We start from the raw sequence: 20,678 nt of genomic DNA on the forward strand, positions 1-20,678 counted from the left end.
TCCTTTATAAATTCCAAGTACCCTTATTGTATCATCAAAAGTGTAACCAACTCTCTGTAAAACGATGTTTTGGCAAAAGTTTTCATTGAGCTGCATGACTGTGGCTAAGAAATCGTATTTTGTGTTTTGAGATTATACATAACAATCATATAGTGCCAAAATTGAATTTATTTTAATCAGTTTAGTTTTCTTAAATTCATAATAGTAAACTATGATTTGAAAACTTCTACTCACTAAATTAATTAAATTTGCTGATTACATCTTGCTAAATATTGACAATTTATTTTGTTACTTTTCATACTGTTGTGAAGTGATTACATGTATTTCAGATTGGATGATTATAGACCTGTGAATTTTTGCCACAACTTGGCAGAGAGGCAAGACAGACTTCACTTTGGTTCTCAGCCAATCGCAGTTTGCTGTCTTTCACAATCTATGATGTCATGATTGGGAAGATGGTGCCAGGGGCCAACCTCACAATCAAGAATGTATTATTGTTTAAAGTAGTGTGCATGGAAATGAAAAAGACTTTAAAAAAAAAAGTGAAGTACAACATCGTGCACATCAAAGGGCTCTGCACTCCCACTGGTCAACATTTTGGACGCATGGTCTAAGTTGATATACTACACGAAAGAGGATTTTTAAAAAATCTGAGATACTGTTCCTTTTGTCAGTAGGTGGATATCAGTTGTCACTGACTATGATATTTCACATGGAATAAAATGATTAACTGTTGAGCTTTATGCTCATTTTCGGCCCCAACTATGTATGTCTTTCATGTCAGGCTACTTTCAAGCTGAGATTACCTAGTCTGAAAGAGCATAAGACTTTTCAAAGACAAAACTGACAACTTTTTAAAGATTTTTAAAATGATCTGATTAATTAAAAAAAGACAACAGATAGAATAGTTATTGATCACAGTTCTTTATCTGGCAATTACATTATTGAACCAGTGTGCCAGGTCACAGTGGCTTTCACTAGTGATACTGCTCTTAAAATGTCAGTAATGCAGCCAACCAAGTTTTTACTGAGCTGAAATAAAAACAAAGTCAACGTAACCCTCTACTGCTCCGTACAGTAAATACATTTTCCATTATAACTGTAAGTATACAGAATTAACTATGGCCTGAGTGAAGAGGAGGGCTGCAACTGATGCAGAAAGAAGGCTAAAATATGATTATAGGGAGATGATGACGATTAACAAACCACCAAGGCAGTAGTGCCAGGCTGGGTGCATTGTACCAGAGGCCCCATTAGAGCTCTCAGCACCGCTCATTAGGGAACCATTAGTGACAACTACTTTAACTTCCCAGACCACCCACTCTAAGTGGCAGAGACAAATGGACTCAAAAAGAATCAACTGCTCCTCTCTCTCATCTCTGTGCCTGCAACAACAAGCAGCTGTGTGCCAGCCAAGCTCTGCCAGGACCACTGAGGAAAAGAGAGTGTAAGTTCCCCCTCTCCTTCAGCAGAACAAAAGAGCAGCAGCAGGATCAGTCAGTCAGTCGTTCACTGTTCTCCAACACGATTAATAGTGACGCAAGTCGAGAGCGCTAATTATTGCTGCCAGGCTAGCCAAGCCAAAGACATGAAGGAATCATGCTCAACAACAAAGGCTTTCTGTTTCTACTTGAAGCCTCTACTCCCTCTCATTATTACCGGACAATAATACACTCAATAATGGCCTTATGTAAAAGAATTACAATCAGCGTGTAATACAGTTGCTACATTTTTGGAATGAGCTTCGGTGGTAATAATGCCACCATGTCAACTATGGTGACCCATTCAAAGACAGGAATAATAAAGTACAATGGAAGAAATATATTGCTTGCATGCTGAAACTGAAGGAGTAAATGTCTGCTCTCACACCTGTTGCTCAGTATCCAGTGAAAATGACACTGAGGATGATCTCTGTGAAGCTGTTAACCTGTGTTAGACTTCACCATTATGGGCCAAGTTAGAAATGTGTCACTATAGCGTTGGTACATGTGTTAAAATAACACACAGTGCTAAAATCAAGTTGCATAAATACAGCAAGTTCTTGGATCATAGATTCGTAAATATTAACGGGGAATGTTTAAATTACATATAATGACAGAAAAAGAAATGAATAAATGACAATTTACATTATATTTCCAAATCAGATCTTGAATGTGCTCTTAAGGCACAGACAGTTTATAGTTTCTGAAAACCCCACGAAAGACTTCATCCGTAAAGTAGTGACAGTACAAATGGCAGTAAACACTGTCAACAAGGCCACAGAGAAACACCAGGCAAGCAGTTTCCAGTTCCTGACATATCAAAAAGTAGGCTCATAGTTTCGAACTGTTGAATTAGGTGTTTATGAATATGTTCTTTTGAATAAACAGCTCTGTGAAGCCTTAAAATGATACTTTTACCACGTAAAGTGTATTTCCTTCACTGTTTCACTCACCTACTCCGTCTTCCGACTTTAACACCATGCTGTCTGCGCTTCGCAGGTTCGAGCCCAAAAAAGTTTCAGGAAGCTTCCAAGAGTCAAAACTTTGACCAACAGCTATCGATATGCTTCTTAACCTTTTCAAGTTAAAGTTATTTTTGCCGAGTTACTAAACACTAAGTTGAGTAATTTCCTCGATAAAAGGAGGGTGTTTCTGTCGCCAGCTCTAGGGAGTGGTTTGAAGAGACGGACTTTAACCGACTACTCTCTCCCTATGGTCTCTCCTGTCAAGTCCCGCGGAATGAGAGCAACGTCATTCTCGTTAAGACTTTCATAATAAAACCTGCAATGGTGGACGCATGAATATTACAATAAAAAATATATAGAATAACTGAAAGCAGCTGGGATTATTTAAATGGGTGTTAAAATCTAAATTAATTTGAATCAAACTTATTTTTCTTGCTTTGCATCTTCTTTGACTGGTTGAATGTTAACTTTGCCATTTTTGATGCAAACAAAATGAGTAATTCAATCAGAAAATCATCAGAATCAGAATCGGTTTTATTGCCAAGTAGGTTTTTACACTTACAAGGAATTTTCTCTGGTGTTCTTGGTGCAAGTACAAATAACATAAGTAAAATAGTAAGTAAAGAGATGTAAGAAATATGGATAAAATAGACAAGGTATGTGCAGTTACTAGTCAACAGAGCTGATTTGGAGTGGCACGGGCAGTGTTTATCAGCGATGCAGCAGAGGGGAAGAAGCTGTTCTTATGGCGAGAGGTTTTAGTCCTGATGGACCGCAGCCTCCTGCCTGAGGGGAGGGGTTCAAAAAGTTTGCGTCCAGGGTGAGAGGGGTCGGCCAAGATCTTGGTTGCACGTCTTAAAAGCCTAGAGGTGTACAGATCCTGGAGAGATGGCAGGTTACATCTGATCACCTTCTCAGCAAGGATGGACTCTATGATGGCCGTGTAGAAGTGCACCATCATAGTCTTTGGCAGGTTGAACTTCTTCAGCTGCCTCAGGAAGTACATCCTCTGCTGTGCCTTTTTGGTTATGGAGGTGACGTTCATCTCCCACTTCAGGTCCTGGGAGATGATGGATCCCAAAAAGCGGAAAGACTCCACGGTGAGCACTGTGGAGTCAGAGAGCTTGATGGGAGCGCGGGGGGGGGGCTGTGTTCTTCCTGAAGTCCACCACCATCTCTACTGTCTTCTGGGCGTTGAGCTCCAGGTTGTTCCTGCTGCACCAGGTCACTAGGTTGTCTACCTCCAGTCTGTAAGTAGACTCATCCCCATCAGAGATGAGTCCGATGAGGGTGGTGTCATCCACAAACTTCAGGAGTTTGACGGACTGGTGCCTGGACGTGCAGCTATTGGTGTACATAAAATTTAGTAGGAATTTCTGCGCAATCATCTCTGATTTGCCTGACTTTTTTCTAAAGATATTTGTGAAATTTTAACTTGACATATAAAATTCTTTCTGAGACAAAAATAGTATTGAAATTGCCCTTTACCCTTCTTCAAGAATGTTTTTTGGGGGCATTGACATTTGAGGCTGTGTTGAGATGAAAAAATCTCATTAACCACCAAGGATAAAGACCTTTAAGCTACTTTGAAACTATAGAACCCTGTTCTACTTAGATTTGGTTATCTAGCAATATTGTTGCTTTTGTGGTGCACCTTTCCATGCTTGTTCATTTACAAAAGCTCAACAAAAATAACCCTTTTTCCTTTTGGTGACAAAGCATTTTACATTAAAAACTATTCTACCTGTATTGTTTTGTATTACTGTGCCATGCAACTACATATGGTTGAGAAAATATCACTCACTGACTCCTCTCTGGGCTAACAACTTACCATACTGGAAGTTTTGCACAAGGTCTTGATCATACAATAAAGCAGTCCTCCCTATATGTAAAGGTTACATCCATCCATCCATTCTCAACATGCTTTGGCTATCTGAGACTAACTGCTAGAATAGAATAGAATAGAATAGAATAGAATAGAATAGAACAGAACAAAATAGAATAGAATAGCTTATCATACATGGGGGCATGATGAAAATGCTGTCACTGGACGGTGCAGTGATAACAAGCTATGGGCGACTCTTATTTTGAAATGACTTTGCTTTCACAGCAGGTAACAGTCTCCAGTTTCTTGAGCAATTGATGCAGCTCAGGCTGAAGGTGCTGCAAACGGGCAAAATGACGCTTTTGTCGACTGCGTTGCCACCCTGTTGCCTCTCTCTCTCTCTCTCTCTCTCTCTCTCTCTCTCTCTCTCTCTCTCTCTCTCTCTCTCTCTCTCTCTCTCTCTCTCTCTCTCTCTCTCTCTCTCTCTCTCTCTCTCTCTCTCTCTCTCTCTCTCTCTCTCTCCCCCCCCCCCCCCCCCCCCCCTCTCTCTCACACACACACACGCACGCACGCACACTTGCTGAGTGGGGGCAGGGAGAGTGATTGACAGACACAGACAACAGAGCGTTTCACTGCTGCTGATCTTGCTCATGTTGGAGCGTTTGATTCACCACATCCGCCGAAAGCAGACGTGTGCACACTGCAGTGCGACTTTTACCTCGGAAACAAATGCAAACCGTTCCACAGAAAATAGCAACAACACCTGTGCTGGGCAGAGACGATAAATTAAACTTTAAAAAAAATCAACTCAGTGCATTCCCACATGATATCAGGACAAAACCTCATAAGTTATTCTCTGTGAGGGATCTTTGCATCTACAGTGTATGTTTATTTATTTACACTTGATATTACATTGATTTTTATTTTTATTTTATTTTTTACATGATAACCATATTATGACAAATAACCCTTCTGCAGTTCTACTTTTTTTTATCACAAGGGCTGCTATAGTGCTTCTGCTTGGTGATATTACATCGCTCATGTCAGGTCAAACAACAACAACGCAACCACCATGGAGTAGTGGTGAAACCGGTTTCCTCCAAACCCCAGTGAGGCTGGCCAACTCGTCTTACAACTGATGCAACCTCACATTTACTAATACAAGCCTCACCCTTTTTTAAAAAAAATAATTTTAATACCTTACATGCTTTACCACAGCTCATCCTCAGACACTGTTTATTCACATTTTATTCTTCTTGTCAGTAAAGTATTTGATAGGGTTTTTATTCTGAGAAGATTTATTTTGGCTGTATATTTTAGCAGAAAAAAATGTAAGGGCTTTCCATCCCCTTGTAAAAAGTGAATATATATATACATATATATATATATGTTTTGTGTAACACCTGAGCAACTGTGCTGCTGTCAGATAGGAAAGAGCTGAACCTGTCCCTGCCTGTTGATGAATACAGGAGGGCCAAGAGGAATGCTGCACTCCCAGCCAATGAAAGAGGCCAGGTAGAGAGAGAAAACAGCTCCTCTCTGTTTTTTCCCCTCTCTCTCGCTCTCTCTACCTATTTGATGCGCAGGAGACTAATGTGAAAGAGCTGTCTGGGTTCATTTTAAGGGTATTAAATTCTTACCAAGGAAGCTAGTGAGATTCACCCCCTTCTATAGACTGCACTTAAGTCCTACATTCTGCGTGGCATCTTCATTTAGGGCCCCTCATCTTCAAGCTGTGACCCATGAATACCTCAACTGTGCTGCACCAACTCAACAGCTGACAATGCAGCCTGTGTGAAGTGAAGTCTGTTCACACAAAGTTTCAATTCATTGTTACAAGTACCCTCATTCCCCCGAGCACTGCTGTAAAAATCTGTGCTCCAGAACTCAGAACAAGTGAAACCAGAGAGTCGTTTGACCTTTAAATGAAAAGATCACGGGCTGGTATCAACAAACACTGTGTATTGTTGTATGCAACTTCTTGCTCCACACAAAGAACTAAAGCAGAGCTGATCTTTGAATAAATGTGGCGTTAATGGAGTGTTTATGTGTACATCAAATCAGGGTCATAGTGCATTGTTAGGTCTAAAGAGGTTTTTGTCCAAGCATGTTAAAAAAATGCAGCTGATTATTAACTTTAATGACTTTAGATGGAGTTGTTTTCTCCTTTATTCAGTTATCGAATAAAGCAGAAGTTAGCTTGTTTTTTTATCTTTCCAAATTCAACAGTAATCTAAGAAAAAAGCACCTGAAACAATGACTGCCCAAGTCACAACAATACATGCTTCATAAAGGTGTTCTCAAAATGATATAAGACTACACTGGATAATATGGAATTACTAATATTTTTGCTTTTATATTTGGAAGATCAAGTCACAGATTATTTTGAGCAGCAGAATGGAAGCTCTCTTTTAGCTGGTAAATCTATATAAGCTGAAAGTAGCTCAAAAACACCCGGGAACATTTTGGCCTCTCGCAAGCCTTGTTCATGTAATGAAAAAAGCTGTTGTTGAGACTTAGTGTGCTATGTTAAGCTTCTGGATTACAGTGTGTTTGCAAGTGGAAGAGCTAATTCTCACTAGAGAGGGAGGTTCTCAAGGTGCGTTTGATTGAATGGAGTGAACAGTCCTCTGTCCACAACTGACATCATAAAACGTATTCAGCAGGTATATCAAAACACTATGTACACATTAGCATCACTGAACATTCAGGTCAACAGCTATACAGCCTCTGGCATGCCTATAAACAAAACATAAAAACATAACAAAAACAAACCATCCATCCATCCATTCTTTATACACCGCTTTATCCTCACTAGGGTCGCAGGGGGTGCTGGAGCCTATCTCAGCTGACTCGGGCGAAGGCAGGGGACACCCTGGACAGGTCGCCAGTCTGTCACAGGGCTACATATACAGACAAAAAAATCACACTCACATTCACACCTGCGGGCAATTTAGAGTAATCAATTAACCTCAGCATATTTTTGGACTGTGGGAGGAAGCCGGAGTACCCGGAGAAAACCCACGCATGCACAAGGAGAACATGCAAACTCCACGCAGAAAGATCCCAGGCCCAGGCAGGGACGCGAACCGGGGATCTTCTTGCTGCAAGGTGAAAGTGCTAACCACTACCCCACTGTGCAGCCCCAAAAAACAAACCAAAATAATAAATATAATATAATATAATATAATATAATATAATAGTAAAAATTGCAATTTAAAAGATAAAATTTCTTTGTTGAAAAGTTCTGTACTTACGTATACAAGTTGTATCTCATTTACCAGACAATACTTAATTTTGGTAAATTTTAATTTAACAATTTTAAAGTTAAATTCAACATTCTTCTATTCAATAAAAATGAAACATTTCCAAACTCCCCACCACCACCAACCTTCTAAAAAGAAATTTTATATTTTCTTTGATAAATAGAAATGATACGGTTATTTACTGCTATAGGTTTTTATTGTTGTTTTAAATTATTACATGTAAAATCAATTCAATTGAAACACAATGTGCCACTGTATCCACTCTGCACTGGTTGGTGATGTGTTTCCAATAGATTCAGTTGCTTAAACTTAGTATTTAATCTTTAAAATAATACAGGACTTGCAAGAAAATAATGGTCACAATTATTGCAGCAATTTGTTAGCTTGTTTATTCTTGAATATGAATGCAGTAGCAAACAACACTGGATGCTATTGTTTCTCTGTTATCTTAACGTGTTTGGTGCATAAAGCAGGTTTTCCAACTGGAGTCTCCAAATACAACATCAGGGGGTGAGTTTCTCCAATATTTTAAATACCCTCCAACAACAGGGACACTAGTAAACAAACAAGCTCATTTTTGATGTATAAAACCAGTTAAATGACTCTTTTATGGAATCCATTCCAGGGGTATGATCTGTAATGTAGTGATTCCTCCAAGCATGACTACTCATACTGGCAATAACATGAGACTATAAGCACTCAAAACAATACAATGGTAGTTCCTGGGGTTACAATAGTACATTTAAATGCTAACATTTGAATTTTAAATGCCCTAAAGTAAAAGGAAAATTATTCATTATAGGACTGATCTCAAGAAATGCCAACAGGGACCCCTGCTGATCATTTTTAATAATTACAGTTCAAGCTGCTGTAAAAACTAAAGCCACAAAAGGAAAATTAACTATCTGGACACACATTATGAAAACATAAATGATCCACCAGAGTGTTATAACACAGTGCCTTGTGAAAGTATTCGGCCCCCTTGAACTTTTCAACCTTTCGCCACATTTCAGGCTTCAAACAAAGATATAAAATTTCAATTTTTTGTCAAGAATCAACAACAAGTGGGACACAATCGTGAAGTGGAACGAAATTTATTGGATATTTTATACTTTTTTAACAAATGACAGTGGGGATGGTGTGTTCAGGGTGATGAGCGGTGTTGCTTTTATGCCAAACATATCGTTTTGCATTGTGGCCAAAAAGTTCGATTTTGGTTTCATCTGACCAGAGCACCTTCTTCCACGTGTTTGGTGTGTCTCCCAGGTGGCTTGTGGCAAACTTCAAATGAGACTTTTTATGGATATCTTTGAGAAATGGCTTTCTTCTTGCCACTCTTCCATAAAGGCCAGATTTGTGCAGTGTACGACTGATTGTTGTCCTATGGACAGACTCTCCCACCTCAGCTGTAGATCTCTGCAGTTCATCCAGAGTGATCATGGGCTTCTTGGGTGCATCTCTGATCAGTCTTCTCCTTATTCGAGGTGAAAGTTTAGAGGGATGGCCGGGTCTTGGTAGATTTGCAGTGGTCTGATACTCCTTCCATTTCAATACGATTGCTTGCACAGTGCTCCTTGAGATGTTTAAAGCTTGGGAAATCTTTTTGTATCCAAATCCGGCTTTAAACTTCTCCACAACAGCATCTCGGACCTGCCTGGTGTGTTCCTTGGTCTTCATGATGCTCTCTGCACTTTAAACAGAACCCTGAGACTATCACAGAGCAGGTGCATTTATACGGAGACTTGATTACACACAGGTGGATTCTATTTATCATCATCAGTCATTTAGGACAACATTGGATCATTCAGAGATCCTCACTGAACTTCTGGAGTGAGTTTGCTGCACTGAAAGTAAAGGGGCCGAATAATATTGCACACCCCACTTTTCAGGTTTTTATTTGTTAAAAAAGTTTCAAATATCCAATAAATTTCATTCCACTTCACGATTGTGTCCCAATTGTTGTTGATTCTTGACAAAAAATTAAAATTTTATATCTTTATGTTTGAAGCCTGAAATGTGGCGAAAGGTTGAAAAGTTCGAGGGGGCCGAATACTTTCACAAGGCACTGTGTTGCCAGCACATTTACTTTATATTTTGAAACATTTAGTGGTTAAACAGCTCCAGAGTGTTGGGTCACTTCACACAATGACATGTTTGTTTTTTCAGAGGCTTATTGAGAAATATTTAGTATCTGCACACTATCTTGAAACACCTGGCATGGAAAATGATGTTTACTAGATGCATGGCAGACATTCTTTGGCATTAGCTGTGGCTGGGAATATGTGACTCCATGCATGAGTTATTGCACAAGCTGATTTCGAAACTTCTGCTTTCCTTTTACAGGTGCAGCCAGAGAGGTATAATTTTCTGGGTGGGAGGGACAGCAGATCTGGGCGATTAATTACTGCCATCAGTCATGTGATAAAAAAAGAATACATCTAACTCCAATGTCACTTCTCTGATGCTTGTGTGAGAAAGAAAAATATTCAGTGAGCGGCCAATCATTTCACAAATAAAAACACAAAACTCCCTATAGCAGTGGTCACTCACTTTTACTCAAATATGCATGCAGATACTGCTGTCAGATACTGGTCAAATCAGTTTTACGAAGAGAGTGTGAAATACAGAGAGCTCCTGATAAAGCAGGACAGCTGAGAGTCTGTCTGCATAGGACAAATCACTCTTCCTCGGGCTATCTTGAAGCATTTGCACCGCATACAGTTCTGCCATTTACGCAGTCATCCCAACAAGCTCTATTGCAAGTTGAAAAAGCAATTCATAATGAATAATTCAAGAGTCTGACTAATAAGCAGTCTTGAGAATTGGCTAAATAAATCCCTTTGGTTCACAGAGTGATTCTGGGTGCTGCTATAAGGATACTGCTAAGCATTTAGAGTGCAACAAAGAGACTGATGATGGTGTATGACGTCAAAGATAGCCAACGTAGCACAATTACAGCCATTATTTGCCAACTGATCCTGACTGTGCTGTAGCTGACTGGTCATCTATCAGGAGTAAAACGTAGACCTTGAAAAAGAAATCCGATCACACCACCAGAAGGATCTTATTTAGCTCCCAGAGCTCTTCCTCTGTTTAGATTCCCACACAATCCTCCTTGAAGCAGTTCACTGGCAGACTCATTCAGCATCCACATCACATCAAACAAGAATACAGTTCCGTCTCACCTAAATTTTCTGAGGAAACAAAGCACATCCCTCTATTTACAGTATGACCTTTAGCAGAAACCAATGTAATAATTTTATGAAAATGTTATGAAATGTGGACTTCACTATCCTTAATAAAAACAGAATAAAGCTCAGTAATGTTTGTTTTTCCACAAAGAGATGATTTAATAGTTTTAAAAGATTATGTTATACTATGTTCATTTTCAGTCCAGAGTTAGACATTTTGTGAATTAATGACAATTTATATATATATGTATTATATATATATATATATATATATATATATACGAGGGGCGTTCAATAAGTAATGCCCCTGACCCACTTCCAGTTGTCTGATCGAGCTGAAATTTTGCATGTGCAATGATTTATATCTCTATGGGTGGTGTGGCAAATTACAGCTGTGAACTAGTTGTGGTTTCTGATTTACACGTGTTTGAACTGGGTCAGGTAAGATAGTCTCTATCTTACGAGGGGCATTTAATAAGTAATGCCCCTGACCCACTTCCAGTTGTCTGATCCAGCTGAAATTTTGCAAGTGCAATGATTTATATCTCTACGGGTTATGTAGCAAATTACAGCTGTACACGCTCCCAGACCTGGTCGCCCCCAGAAGGAGGGTGACCAGGTCTGGGAGCTGTTTCTACAGAGTTCCAGCCATGCTTGGATTCACGATGCCAGCGTTTTACAAGGTCATATGTTGGGGCATCATCACCATAAGTTTCTTTCATTTCATCAAAAGTCTTCTGTGGTGTGCGTCCTTTCAAATACAAAAACTGGATAACTGCGCAACACTCGACAGGCTCAATTTCACACCTGACTCAGTTCAAAGATGTATAAATCAGAAACCACAATTAGTGTACAGCTGTAATTTGCTACATAACCCGTAGAGATATAAATCATTGCACATGCAAAATTTCAGCTGGATCAGACAACTGGAAGTGGGTCAGGGGCATTACTTATTGAACGCCCCTCGTATATGCCCAGTAATTATATATATGTAGTGTACAAGGTTAAAGTTCATAGTTGTAACAATGAAGTTCATACTTTGAGCATCATGCAGGCCTATGCACATGGGCAAAAACTCAGGAGCATGCAACAGCATCCTGGTCTTATCAAGACTACTTTCTTGGGATACCACTCTCTTTACCACAGATTTCCAATAAAATCCAACATCCGTCTATCCATCCATTATCTATACACCGCTAATCATCATTCGGGTCGCAGGGGGGCTGGAGTCTATCCCAGCTGACTAGGGTGAAGGCAGGGGACACCCTGGACAGGTTACCAGCCTATCGCAGGGCTACACATAAAGACCAACAAGCCCACGTGCATTCACACCTGTGGACAATTCAGACTTACCAGTTAATCTCAGCATGTTTTTTGGACTGTGGGGGGAAGCCGGAGTATCTGGAGAAAACCCACATGTACAGGGAGAACATGGAAACTCCATGCAGAAAGATCCCAGGGCGTGAACCAGGGATCTTCTAGCTGCAAGGTGAAAGTGCAAACCACCAAGCCACTGTGTAGCCCCAAAATCCAACAGAACTTAATTTAAAGGTGCTACGAGTACACATAAGCATCCATATCACTTCATGCACACTACATGATAGCTGACATTAACAAACACAACCAGTCATAAATGCTTGTTTAACCTGATGTTAAATGGTTACTGTGTCATTTTCAGTTACATAAATTCAAACATTGGATATTTTGGTTTTATGACATTTTTGATCATGGCACATGCACATTTTCAGGAACTACTATATTTTCTGTGCATTATTACATTAGTGGGTGCTTTATCACACGACCTCTTCTCATGTAAATGTGCACACGAGCTTTAATTTTGGCATTTTAGCAAATTTGCATCATAAGCAGTGTGAGTTTTATGTATTATTTAATCACATGAAGCTCGAAGTTTGCATCTCAAAATGTTTCCAATGTGAAGGTTTAAACCTTGAAAATCTGAGGGATTGCCAAGTAGGAAATATAGCTTCTAACAGGTTTTGGATACACTGGATAGTCCTCTTCTGGCCTTTGAAATTAACTGAAAAGCAAGATCATCCTTTGAACTCAAATATTGTCACTTGCTGTTGCGAATTGCTTTGTGCTGAAAAAGTTCAGACACACTTTCTCATTCAAATGAACGAGAAAGTGTGTCCAAACTTTTGACAGGTAGTGTAAGCTGTTGCTGAAGCCCACACAAATAGTTTCTGTGTAAGACTTCCCTGGCACACCTGTCTCACCGCAGATGACCTTTATAACTGTGCTGATAATCGCCAATTTACTATCAAGTCCGCTATGAGCAATGCACTCCACGTTACTAGTCACATCCTGTGCACTGTGAAGATTAATTGGGCATGCTGACTCGCACTCACAGTGAATGTGAATGCTAGACATTTAAAGTTGGAGAAGGCACTGACATAATACAGTGCATGTGCTTAATTAATTTAGATTCAGCGAGAGAATGAAAGAGAAGATAAAACATTATTGAGTTAGGGCACATTGCTACATGAGGTCATCTTGTGGAGAAACTTTTTTAAACTTCTTGCTCATGTTTGCTGTAAACTTCTTTGATAGCCTTGTCCAACGTCACTTGGATAGATTTTACAAGTGATTTAATAGTGCTGCAGATACAGTTTGAACTTGCGGGACAACTATTAGATGAGTCACACATGAATCACTTGAATGATTCATCACCAAAAACAGAAACGTCAACATTTGGATTACATCGTCCGATGTCTTCGCACTACAGGGAGCTGCCATCGCAACATGAATGCTGTTTTCTATCACACATTAAGCAAAAACGTGACACAGCGCAGGCAGTCGTCAGCTTTGGCAATCCACTGCTTCGTGGTCAGCCCACAAACTGGACGACAAGCTGAATATTCAAGTGACAAATGAGGGTGTTTTATCTAATAGGCCATTCAGTTTTGTTGGCTGTGAATATATATACACACTCGAACTGTCATCACATTATTGATACTAGAACAATCCAGAATACTTCCCCTTGAATATCCCAAAAAAAACCAAAAATAAAACATCTCTTCTCACGCACACTCCTGGTGCTGATTCAGGTGTTTTGAAATCACTGAGACAGCACCGCTTCCCCTTGCTACGCACTCAGTCAGCTGATTCACCACATTCCAACAAAGCTGTTTTAGTCATGTCAACACACAGTTTAAACACTCCCAATGGAAACCTCCACACCACCCTGCAGTGTAATGCGGTGCAGTTGCAACACTTAACATCCGATCCAAAACAACACACACATCAGCTCTATCAATATTCAGATCTTGTTATTACCACAAGACTAAAGAACACATCTAGAAATGCAGGGACAGATGGTGAGTGTAAACAAACTCCTGAGGAGACCAGCATCTTAGGCAGCACAACCCCATCAGGCTCCTCCATCTGTAATTAAACTGGGAAGCACAGAGAGTTGTTGATCCAGGTTTAGGAGGTGATCCCCAGTAAACACAACACTGCTGTCACAGCCAGAAGCAACAGGGGCAAGAAGAGATATTCATCATGCACAGGGAGGCAGGACAGGGGCAGAAACAAGTGCCTTTGGCAGAGCAGGAAAATGTGTGCCTGACAGGCTGTGTTGTCACTGGAGATTTCCATGTTGTCACACGGTGTGAGGGATCTGCTATATGTGTGGAGTCATCAAGAACATGGAGTCAGACCTGTTGGAGATTAGATCTGCTCAGTAAGTAATGACATTAGCTCATGCTCTCTCTGTATGTGTGCAGAGGTTTAAGTAGTGCTAAATCAGAACTTCCTTAAGCCACAAGAAGCTCCCTCTATTTCTGTTCAACTGTTTGCATTCGTCTCCAGTGGAGACGTGTTGATGCCGGTGGTCACACGAGCACACTGTTAACCAACAGGTGACGCTACATTGAAAATGATTCAAAATTAACAGCAAAAATTATTTCAGCAATGGACTAATGAAGTAGTCATGAAGAAACATATGTATGCAACCCACCAGCAGAGAGCTATGCTACAACACAGACTTTACTTTACCTGGTGCTTGCTCAAGTGGCTTGACAGCTGGACACAAGAACGTCTGAAGGCTCGACACGCACAGTTCACTCACTGATCCCATAACTCCAGTGTGTGATTTGTCTATTTGTGTATGAAGGTATGTCTCTGTTGGCGGCCTTTTTATAATTCAGACAGAGTAGGGAAGCTGTAGGATCCCAGGCTTGCCACTGCGGCTGCAGAAAGTCACTCTCCTCTCCCGACCGTTCTGTCCATCTAGAGATTCACACTGCAAGATCCTTCTCTGTGTTGCTTTGCCTCACGTAATCCTCCAGTTGGACAGTTGGCACTCTCTCACACTCACCTACTTTCTCTTCCCCTTCGATTAGAATGCGCAACTTGCTGGGATTCTAAAATCACTTCTGCTTTCTCCCTGTTCCCCTTTTTGTGCTGGCATCTCAGCCTCCCTCCATCCTTCTCTGCTCTCCCTCTCTCTCTTCCTCTCTCACTCACACTATCTTGCTACTTTACATACTAATTCAAGCAGACCTTCTCTGGCCTAAAAGATTGTGCACACAAATGGAAAAGCCAGGTGCGTGAAAAACATACTGCAGATTAATGTATCCAGGAAGTCTCGCAGCAACTAAGCACACTCACTGAAATCTGAAAACCAAACTATCACGAGAAAAGTCAATTCAAAGAATAGTTAATTTTTCATAAGAATCATGGGGAACTGTCAGCAACACTTTTTTTTAGTTTGGTCTCCACCCTCTGTTGCTTTTAGCTTCCAGCCACTCATCATTTCTGGATTCAAAAGCCTCGCATATAAAAAAAATAATAAAAAAAATCAAGATTTCATTGTTGCTTGGCAACAGTGTAGAAGCAATGATTCGCTCCTGGGCAAAACACTGTAAGCCATTTGTTTTGATTAGATTATTTTCACATTGATTGAGGGTCACTCACTGCAACACAGTCACAATTTGGGGGTCTTGCAGCCATACAATACACAATGGGTTTGCACGCAGCCTTGCTACAAAAAAAATGGCTGTGATTGCCACAGATGTTCATAATCAACAAATTCACGGTGGATTTTCACTTCCTCTTGTGGAGCAAAGCAGAAATATTTACCTTTCCTCTTGCCCTGACATTTCTTCACCTGCCACTCCGAATTAGCTCACTTGTCAGTCACACAATGTGTCTCTCACTCCTTAACAGCCTCTCATTCACTGTCCATCATGAATTAATTCTTCAATTCTGCCTTGTCTGTCAATCATGCTGCCATCAAGGGCAGCATGTCAGCGACTCAGGCTGTGTAACAACTGCTCATTGTGATGAAGTAGATTTTAGATACGCTGCATTTGTAAGGGCCTGCTTTGCTGTGACATTACTTTTGATCCAACAAGGACTGCCCAGCTCATTGCCAGAGGGCCAAGCACTTCAGACTGACCCCTGCATGAACTGCAAAGTCAGTCCTGGCTACTTTAAATGCTGCAGCTGCACATCACCCAAATGGAACAGCACTGTCACGGCAGGAACAGCGACACGGCACGTAGTGAAGTCAGCAGAAATGTTTCTTCTCTTTTTTAGTATGCATATTCCTCCCCCTCTGCTCAACTCCACATTAACTCCACCTGCAGAAAGCATGGGCATAGATAGATAGATAGATAGATAGATAGATAGATAGATAGATTAGATAGATAGATAGATAGATAGATAGATAGATAGATAGATAGATAGATAGATAGATAGATAGATAGATAGATAGATAGATAGATAGATAGATAGATAGATAGATAGATAGATAGATAGATAGATAGATAGATAGATAGATAGATAGATAGATAGATAGATAGATAGATAGATAGATAGATAGATAGATAGATAGATACACACGTGGACAAAATTGTTGGTCCCCTCAGTTAAAGAAGGAAAAACCCACAATTCTCACTGAAATCACTTGAAACTCACAAAAGTAACAATAAATAAAAATTTATTGAAAATTAAATAATCAAAATCAGCCATCACTTTTGAATTGTTGATTAACATAATTATTTAAAAAAACAAACTAATGAAATAGGGCTGGACAAAAATGATGGTACCCATAACTTAATATTTTGTTGCACAACCTTTTGAGGCAATCACTGCAATTAAACGATTTCTGTATTTGTCAATGAGCGTTCTGCAGCTGTCAACAGGTATTTTGGCCCACTCCTCATGAGCAAACAGCTCCAGTTGTCTCAGGTTTGATGGGTGTCTTCTCCAAATGGCATGTTTCAGCTCCTTCCACATATGTTCAATGGGATTCAGATCTGGGCTCATAGAAGGCCACTTTAGAATAGTCCAACGCTTTTCTCTCAGCCATTCTTGGGTGTTTTTGGCTGTGTGTTTTGGATCGTTGTCCTGTTGGAAGACCCATGACCTGCGACTGAGACCAAGCTTTCTGACACTAGGCAGCACATTTCTTTCCAGAATGCCTTGATAGTCTTCAGATTTCATCGTACCTTGCACACTTTCAAGACACCCTGTGCCAGATGCAGCAAAGCAGCCCCAAAACATTACTGAGCCTCCTCCATGTTTCACCGTAGGGACAGTGTTCTTTTCTTCGTATGCTTGGTTTTTGAGTCTATGAACATAGAGTTGATGTGCCTTACCAAAAAGCTCCAGTTTGGTCTCATCTGTCCAAAGGACATTCTCCCAGAAGCTTTGTGGCTTGTCAACATGCATTTTTGCAAATTCCAGTCTGGCTTTTTTATGAGTTTTTTTCAGCAGTGGTGTCCTCCTTGGTCGTCTCCCATGAAGTCCACTTTGGCTCAAACAACGACGAATGGTGCGATCTGACACTGATGTACCTTGGCCTTGGAGTTCACCTTTAATTTCTTTGGAGGTTGCTCTGGGCTCTTTGGATACAATTCCAACGATCCGTCTCTTCAATTTGTCATCAATTTTCCTCTTGCGGCCACGTCCAGGGAGGTTGGCTACTGTCCCGTGGGTCTTGAACTTCTGAATAATATGAGCCACTGTTGTCACAGGAACTTCAAGCTGTTTAGAGATGCTCTTATAGCCTTTACCTTTAAGATGTTTGTCTATAATTTTTTTTCGGATGTCCTGGGACAATTCTCTCCTTCGCTTTCTGTTGTCCATGTTCAGTGTGGTACACACCTTTTCACCAAACAGCAGGGTGACTACTTGTCTCCCTTTAAATAGGCAGACTGACTGATTATGAGTTTGGAAACACCTGTGATGTCAATTAAATGACACACCTGAGTTAATCATGTCACTCTGGTCAAATAGTTTTCAATCTTTTATAGAGGTACCATCATTTTTGTCCAGGCCTGTTTCATTAGTTTGTTTTTTAAATAATTATGTTAATCAACAATTCAAAAGTAATGGCTGTTTTTGATTATTTAATTTTCAATAAATTTTTATTTATTGTTACTTTTGTGAGTTTCAAGTGATCTCAGTGAGAATTGTGGGTTTTTCCTTCTTTAACTGAGGGGTACCAACAATTTTGTCCACGTGTGTAGATAGATAGTGTGTAGGTGTACAGAGGTCCTAGTATGTGATTCTCCTTCCAAGCATAGCCAAACAACACATTACTGCCACAAATGGAATGATGCCAGTGTGTTATGCTGAACAGTAACAGTTAATCTAAGGTCATTATTTCATATTGCTGTTAAATGTTGACTCATGAGGACATGAAGTGCAATTCAAAGTTAAGTACCAGGTGCAGTCATTCAAAGGGCAGGGCCCACAGATGCCAGTATGGTTCCAATTTACACATTAATACTGAACTTGCAAAGCTACAGATTAATAGTGGTTTTGGTACGTAAGACACACGTGCAGCCCAGTCAATGTGAATATTCAGCAGTGTGCATATGGAACAAAGAAATTACGAGGAAACATGTTGCTATCTGCCCACTAAATTAGAATAGCTGTTAAAAAGCTCTAACATCTACAGTATGTACATATGGATTTAGCTCAACTTCTAACACTTGATAAAAGTAGCTGATTCTGCAGGCATGTCATCTGTTAATAACCACCTTACCTTAGTACTTCCACTATTTGCACTATTTCATATTCTCAGTCCTGCAACACTTGACCACTTTACTTTGTATATAGTACTTGGTTTGATTGTTTTTATTTTATTAAGAGTATTTTTATCTATTTTTATTCTTATTTTCACTGCTGCTAACTGTCATGTTCTTCCATGCAAACTTCGCTGTACTTCTGCACAATGACAACAAAGTCTCTTTATCTTTATCTATTTCCAGCTGGTGGGTGGGAGGGAAAAGAACTCCCTTTAGAAATCACTAAAGTTTCACATTGCATTAATAATTTGGTACAAGCACACCTAAGTAATTAAATGTATACCCACAACATGAGGCAAGCAACTTAATGTAGCCAGAGCAACAGCTGCTGAGATGTCACTGCTTCATGTAGTTGTCTGTACAGTATGTTGGCCCTGCCTCGAACTAGACTGAACACAGATGATGAGGTTCCTTGAGCAGTACATGCCACCAAGTGGACATAACATGTAACAACACCTTTTGCTCATCAAGCAAACCAGAAGGCCTCTGGAGTTTAGCTTAAAGTCAGCTATAAAATTTACGTGGGTCGAGCAACTGAGTGCATGAATAAATAGAGAGAGAGAAACTTGTCAGCTTCCTCGTGAGGATTCTGATAAAAATCAGTCATGCATTTGTCTTCAAATAATCAGGTAGGTTGGGAAGTTTTCTGTTTGACTGCAGAATTTCCCCAGCTGAATCCCTAAACTACAGAAGGCTGGCTGATCTGTGTCGGTGGAACTCCTACATGGCAGCCTAATGTTAGCATCACCACTAGTGACTAACAACTGGCTGAGTGGAGGCAGAATCAGCACCTCTGCTGATGCAGCTAAACTAAATATCCTCACCACAAAGGATAAAGCTGCTGCACCTAAATACAAACCAAATGTGATAATAACATCTTCCTGATTATAACTTGTAGTACTGATTGCAAAGTTTTCATCACAGCTGTTTTGAAACTCTAACATCTTGCCTCTGTGTGCTGCTTTTTATCTGTATCTCTCTGTGTTTAGCATAGTTTTAATTATGGAAAACAAAGGAATAATGTTTTCATCTGGTTTCATCAATCAGCTTAATATGGGAGGAAAATTATTTATACATCTTAATCTTACATTAAAGGAAGGAGAACAGCTGCTGCACAGTTTGCCTCCCTCAACTTTGAAGAGGCAAATTTCAACTTCTTTTTTTTAACAGCTTTTGATTTCCATGTCACAGTATTTTTTTTTCCATTGGGAATGAGATATGTCTGCATAAGTCTGCAGAGATTTTGTTGCTGCTGCAGCTACTGTGACAGTCTGAGTACGCTTTGAACGTGAGTACAGCTTGGAGCTTGAGTAAAGCTGTCATCATGCAAGCAGTGAGTGACAGTGAGAAAACAACATATTACAGGCCAGTTGAAGTATCTATATTTCTCTCGTGTCAATCACTCACCCAAGAAGGTGGGGTCAAACTGAAAGAGAGAGAGAGAGAGAGAGAGAGAGAGAGAGAGAGAGAGAGATGATACCTATAACCACAACAACCACACGCACCTGTCACAGGAGCGCACCACGCCTATGAACAGACACACTTCCTTTGCACATGCAGATTTCCTTATGCAAAGAGAAACCCAGCTGCACTCATGGGTGCAGGCAGATGGCAAAGCGCACACACAAGAAAGATAAAACAAAGAAATTTTAACACCCTGAAGCTCAACGGCTTTTGAAGTGAGTCTTGAAATAGAGCCGCACCCAAAGAATCCCAAGATAGCTGGTTTAGGTGCACCAGCACCTAGCAACATTACTGTGCAGATATACAGTACGATCATCCTGTCATAAATTTTATAGGGGAGCTGTACATATATCACTACAAGGCCATAAAATGTACAGAATATCTTCAGACACATTCTAAGCCTCCATACAAATTTAACATTTC

The 20,678-nt window shown here is 40.1% G+C and overlaps 1 protein-coding gene across 4 annotated transcripts in view; it reads right to left on the reverse strand.

Annotated features, from left to right (window-relative positions):
• Positions 1-20,678, reverse strand: part of cyth1a (cytohesin 1a) — a 48,264-nt gene that overhangs the window by 25,887 nt on the left and 1,699 nt on the right. For 2 of the 4 annotated variants that reach the window (XM_022210276.2, XM_051941138.1), the window contains exon 1: positions 14,746-15,196. The exons of 1 other annotated variant lie outside the window; for it this stretch is intronic. In XM_022210276.2, coding sequence (XP_022065968.1) covers positions 14,746-14,827 — 82 coding nt within the window. In that variant the 5' untranslated portion in view covers positions 14,828-15,196. Of the gene's footprint in view, positions 1-2,434; positions 2,700-14,745; positions 15,197-20,678 lie in introns of those variants that run through there. One more of the 4 variants, XM_022210277.2, reaches the window with a different exon arrangement.

The sequence above is a fragment of the Acanthochromis polyacanthus genome, chromosome 21, assembly GCF_021347895.1.
Source record: "Acanthochromis polyacanthus isolate Apoly-LR-REF ecotype Palm Island chromosome 21, KAUST_Apoly_ChrSc, whole genome shotgun sequence".
NCBI lineage: Eukaryota > Metazoa > Chordata > Actinopteri > Pomacentridae > Acanthochromis > Acanthochromis polyacanthus.